The 5,350-nt window shown below is 42.7% G+C and overlaps 1 protein-coding gene across 1 annotated transcript in view; it reads left to right on the top strand.

Annotated features, from left to right (window-relative positions):
• Positions 1–5,350, top strand: part of zbtb16a (zinc finger and BTB domain containing 16a) — a 135,887-nt gene that overhangs the window by 82,069 nt on the left and 48,468 nt on the right. Inside the window, exon 4 of the mRNA XM_023407655.2 lies at positions 4,941–5,027. Coding sequence (XP_023263423.1) covers positions 4,941–5,027 — 87 coding nt within the window. The remainder of the gene's footprint in view (positions 1–4,940; positions 5,028–5,350) is intronic.

Genomic DNA, 5,350 nt, shown 5'->3' with positions numbered 1-5,350 from the left:
GGGGGGGGGAATTACAGGCAAAGGAATGCGCCACCACTTCCCTGTGAGCGCGGTGGGCTTAATCCACAATCCTCATCACGTCTACGTGGTGAAACGTTGCCGCCGCTGGGGGAAGCCCACAGCAGTTAACTTTAAGTGAAACACTCTTGAATGCCAAGGAAGTGGTTAGAGTACCTAGAGTCAACTAGGCCCAATAGTAATCACAGGTTTTATTTATAGAGCACTAGTTGAACAAAAAACGTGAAGGATGGGATTGTGACATTGTTTTAGCGTGAGCTGGAGACACGTGCCCTGTGACTGGAACAGATGGCTGACTCAAGTGGTTTTTGTTGTTGTTTTTTTAACTTTTAACTTTCAAGATGTTTCTGACATAAAGCAAAAAAATCCTTTTAAATTATTTATCATATTAAAAATAATTCCATCATGTTTCATGCATCAGATATTGAATAAGCAGCTTTTAACTGAGTTTCTGTTTGACAACACTGTGAAACAACTGTGTTTAAACTCGGAGGACATGACCAGTTTAAACGCTGTTGTTCCCACACACTTAACAGAACCTCTAAACCCACTTAAAAGAACAACAACGATGCTGCAACACCTAAAAAAAAAAAAAACCCAAAAAAACAAGTTCATGTAAAGTTACACAATTTGCCTTTTCAGGAAACCAGAGAACCGGATATGAACGTTCTGCTCGCACACTACAGGTACAGTTTACGCTCAGAGCTGCAGCTTAAAACTAGGATTCACAAAAAACAATGTCCAATCTAGCTTCAAAACATCAGCGCAGCAAACTGAGAGGTTAGTGCCTTTAAAAAAGTTAACAATGTGGCACCAAATGAAGGAAGGTTTTTCTCTTTATCAGGGGGATGCAGGGCCTGTAAAGACAGATCGAGTTTACAGTACGGGGCCGTTATATTACTTATTTTGCTGCCGGGCTTTGCAGGAAGTTTACTTGATTGGCAGGGAGCCCTATCTCTGGGTTGTTCTCTTTTACAGCCCTTTTATGAAATAACTGAGCCACAGTGCACTGCAACAACACTTGTGCAATACCTCAAGAGAGGGAAGCGAAAAGGGAAGTGGCTTCGGTGGCATGTGGCACCTGATCACCACCCCCATCCCTACCTCCCAACATACACACACACACACACACACACACACACACACACACACACACACACACAGAGTCAACTGGTTTGTGAAATTTTTATTATGTCAGCTAAATCTGTGGCAATGTGACACAGGACTCTCCACTAACAGGTTCCACAGGGCAGGTCAACTATTTGGCGATGTGGAGATTCCTTTTAGTTTGTCCTTGGCCTTTGTGTAATGTGTGGTGAATAATCCTTATTTACTGCACATTATGTTTGTGTTTTCATTTGTTCCAGTGTTTCCCAGTGAGCAGCAGGGAGTTGCCACTTTTTTTTTTTTTTTTTTTTTTTTTTTTTATGTTTTATGTGTGTGATTTAAAATCTTTCATAGTGAAACCAGTGTTGAAATATTGTGCCTTAGAGTGTTGTTTTTTTTTGTGTGTTGGAAGGAAAACTATTATTTAATAGACACGTGATGAGAGTACCAGCTGATGTTAAGTGAGTCTTCTCCTCTGTCCCGGTTACCCCGTCTTTTCCTAACTAACAAGTTCACCCACTTGCAATCAAAGGGGCCTCAAGATTTATCGCTTTAATTTGGCAGTGAAAATGTCTAATGGCGGCTGTTACCAGGCGGAGGGCCCCTTGTTAGCACTTAGCTGGCTAACTAGAGTGACGGGCATCTGGCTGGGTGGCTGCCTGGCCGTGTGTACCCTGAATTCCTGCGTTCCCACTTTTCCTCCCCCCCCCCATTTGCCCCACGGTGACCTCACACAACTTCATTCTCCTTGAAGCAAGGCACCATGCAGGCATTTCCTGACAATTTATGTCCTTGTGCCACAAGCAGGGGCATGCCCTGCACTAAAATCCTATCCCTGGCCCATTTAGCACACGCCTCTTGGCCTCCCAGAAGACTGTTATAATGTTGCACCACTGTCTGTGAGGCAGAGTCATTACTTGCCAGTGGAAAGCTGATTTACTACTAATCACCTATATTTTACAGTAGTGCAGGCCCACAGACATGCATGTGTTTTTTCTTATCCTCCAGGCAGCCATCGGTGTTCATTCATTTTTTAAAACCAGATTAGATGTGCTTAATATGGAAGCCGTTCTCCGGGAACACACACACTCACACCTGGAAGCTGCCCAGTATAATCACAGTTTGATCTGCTGGCTACTGAGGGGGGGAGGGAGGGGCATGTGGGGCAGCTGGGGGTTAAGTGCCCCACTCAGGGGCACCTCAGTAGTGGCAGTGAAGGAAAGGAAATTGTAAACTGCAACTCACAACTTACTTGTGACATGATGTTAACTGCAGTGGATTACACTCAAGTTTCAAGCAAGTTTCAACTGCATTGAAAATTAGATTTTAACACATTACAGAAATTAATTTATTCCTGGAAGGAAAGAAAGAAGAAATCTGCAACATTACAACATGTTTTGGGAAATAATCAGCAGTAATGTAAAGTATGCAGATGTGCATGTTGCAGAGAGAAGAATAGTTTTTATAATTTACTTTGAGCACTGGTAGTCTATGGGATAGCACATGATGGAGTCATGATTGCACTTGCATGGTCATAAAAACCGTCCCAGTAGTTTGCTGCAAGGGGTAATCAATGAGCTCAAATCAATGCATGGAAGGAATCCATTGCAGGTTAGCGGGGCAACTGTAGCACGTAAAAATAATAATTGTAGTCGAGCCAGCAGTGATGAATCAGGGAGTTAAAGAAGCAACAGAGGGACTATGTGATTAATGCAAATGAGGGACATCAGTGGGTGTGTTGGGGGATTCTGTCTACATCTCCACTACATGTCTTGTTCTCCAAAGGTTAAGTGGCTGCTTTTGCCAGCTAATTCGGCCATATGCTCATCTGTGCATTTGACACTGGCGCGCCATACGCTCACACTGCAAATTATGCCTCTTGAATATGCAGCCAATTAAGAGGGACATTGCTCGGCGGCTCAGTCTATTTAGTCTAAAGTTGTTACATGGAAATAAATCTTTTGATATCACAGATGAATCTAGGATGTTCTAGCTTTAAAGGTTGCATTACAGTGGCTTATGATCTTGTCACGCTCACTTGTGCAGCGTACCATCTTTTGCATAACTTGTTGCATAAGCACTCTACTGGCAGGCACACTCTGTCATGTACGGTCCATGTCATTTCTGCTTTTGGTAGGGCTTATTACAGTACAGGCCGTTCCCTAATGTCAGCGCGGTTGCAAAACCACACAAGCCATCTCTCCCTGACTTTTTTTTTTTTTTTCTGTCATCTAAGAATCGGCTTCCTGTTTTCATTGTGTTCTGTTTCTCTCTCTGGAGGTGTCGTAACCCAGGAGGCCGTGCCAAGAACAAACCAAGGTCTGGTCGGGAGAGATCACTCTGTGCTTGCACTGGAAACAGACACACAGGCTTGCACACACGCACGCCCATTTCACACGCACACAGTATCCAGATGTTAAATGTGTGTGTGTGTGTGTGTGTGTGTGATTATGTTTGCGTGTGTGTGTGTGTGCGTCTATTTGATGTGTGATGTGTATGGCATGTACAGTTCTTGTTGCCAAGCCATAAAAAATCATTTGTGTGAGCCTGATCTGATGTGCCCTCTAACGGCACCCTGTGTGTGTGTGTGTGTGTGTGTGTGTGTGTGTGTGGGTGTGTGGTGTGTGTGTGTGTGTGTGTGTGTGCATGCCAGGCTCCCGCCTCTCCTTTTATTGTTGTACAAGATTGTACACATTCATAAAGTATAGGTGAACATGGCATTCCAGACCGCTGCCCAAGGGTGAACGTGCTTGATCTGCCAACATAAACAGAAGCAAAGTGTAATGGAACAAAAATGGAAGAGCACTCAGCAATAACTAATGGTTTTTCAGTCTTGTATATTAAGCTACACGCTAAATATATTTATTTGTCTCTGTAGTTTATATGTGCAGGAAGAATGTTCAGTTTTAAAGATCCATTGATCTGGAACTTAGAGAAATTAGACTTACAGACTAATAGAGCTAATAGAGCAGACTAATAGACTAAGCCCCATTCTTCCTGAGTCAGTCACAGGAACTGTCAAAATAATGGACTCTATAATTATTAGTTAGATTTTTTTGGGGAGGGCAAATTAGTCTACATCAAGCATGAAGGGGCTCGGGGATGACACCTTCTGCCATTGTTTGGATATTATAAATGAAAAATACGGAGCTGAATCGGACCAATCTGAAGGCTGATAGCTCGACTCATCAAATTATAAAGCTAAATGTAGAATAAATTATATATCACGATGCTCCAATTAATCAGTCAAATGCTGAAAAATATTCATCTGACTTCTAAAAATTGAATGAGTTGAAGATACAGAATCATACTTTTGTTTTGATTTATTGTTTTGTTTGTTGTTCTTTGCATAAATTTGTGATCCGGATCGCCGTGTATTTGTTTTTTAAAGAATTGTGATGAAGCTCGAAGCGTGACATTTTTGTCTCTGGTGGACTAAACTTTTGCTTTTGCATTTCTGCCCTGACTTCTCTCGTTACTTCTCTACACTGAGCTTATTTTATTATTGATTTATTGGTTGTCGAGGTTAAAGATTCACGCCTCGAGTTTGTGTGTTGTAGCTTCTGTTGAAGGTCGATGAATTTCAAACACTTCCTCCCAGTTCATTGTTTTAAGTTAGAAATATGTGTTATGGTCGCCTTCTTGTTGAGTTAGCTATGACGCTAACGCAAATAAAGTCCTCATTTCTGTGTGAATTTTTCACACAGAACTGAACACACCCTTCTCCTCTCTCCATCTCTTACTTGCTTTTCCATATGACGTACATGTGTGTAAGTGTGTAACAGGCGTCCGCTCTCTTGTCTCTTGTTTTCCAGCTGGTGAGAAGGCCATCGTTTGCGACCAGTGTGGCGCCCAGTTCCAGACAGAGGAATCCCTGGAGGCTCACCGACAGATCCACACCGGTATGAACACACACACACACACACACACACACACACACACACAGCCAGACACATCATCCTGACACCGTGGACATAAACAAAAAGATTACGAGCTCCACTGCTGCATCAACATGCTGCTCCACCTGATTTTGTTCAGCACGTACATAGATCCTGGATTTAAGATGATGAGCTTATTTTGACGAGACAAATTATTTAAAAATAGCAGAGAAAAGGTCAAAGTAGCGAGATGTCTACGTTCTGTAATGAGATCAAATTCAAACTGAGAAAAAACTGAGATCACATTGAATCATCAGTGTGTGTCGTCCCCCCCCCCCCCCCCCCCC

Source organism: Seriola lalandi, unplaced genomic scaffold (genome assembly GCF_002814215.2).
Source record: "Seriola lalandi dorsalis isolate HSWRI2012SDOR001 ecotype SW California unplaced genomic scaffold, Sedor1 jcf7180002054343, whole genome shotgun sequence".
Taxonomy (NCBI): domain Eukaryota; kingdom Metazoa; phylum Chordata; class Actinopteri; order Carangiformes; family Carangidae; genus Seriola; species Seriola lalandi.
The sequence above is the reverse complement of the archived record's forward strand: the minus strand, read 5'-3'. Positions and strand labels throughout refer to the sequence as shown.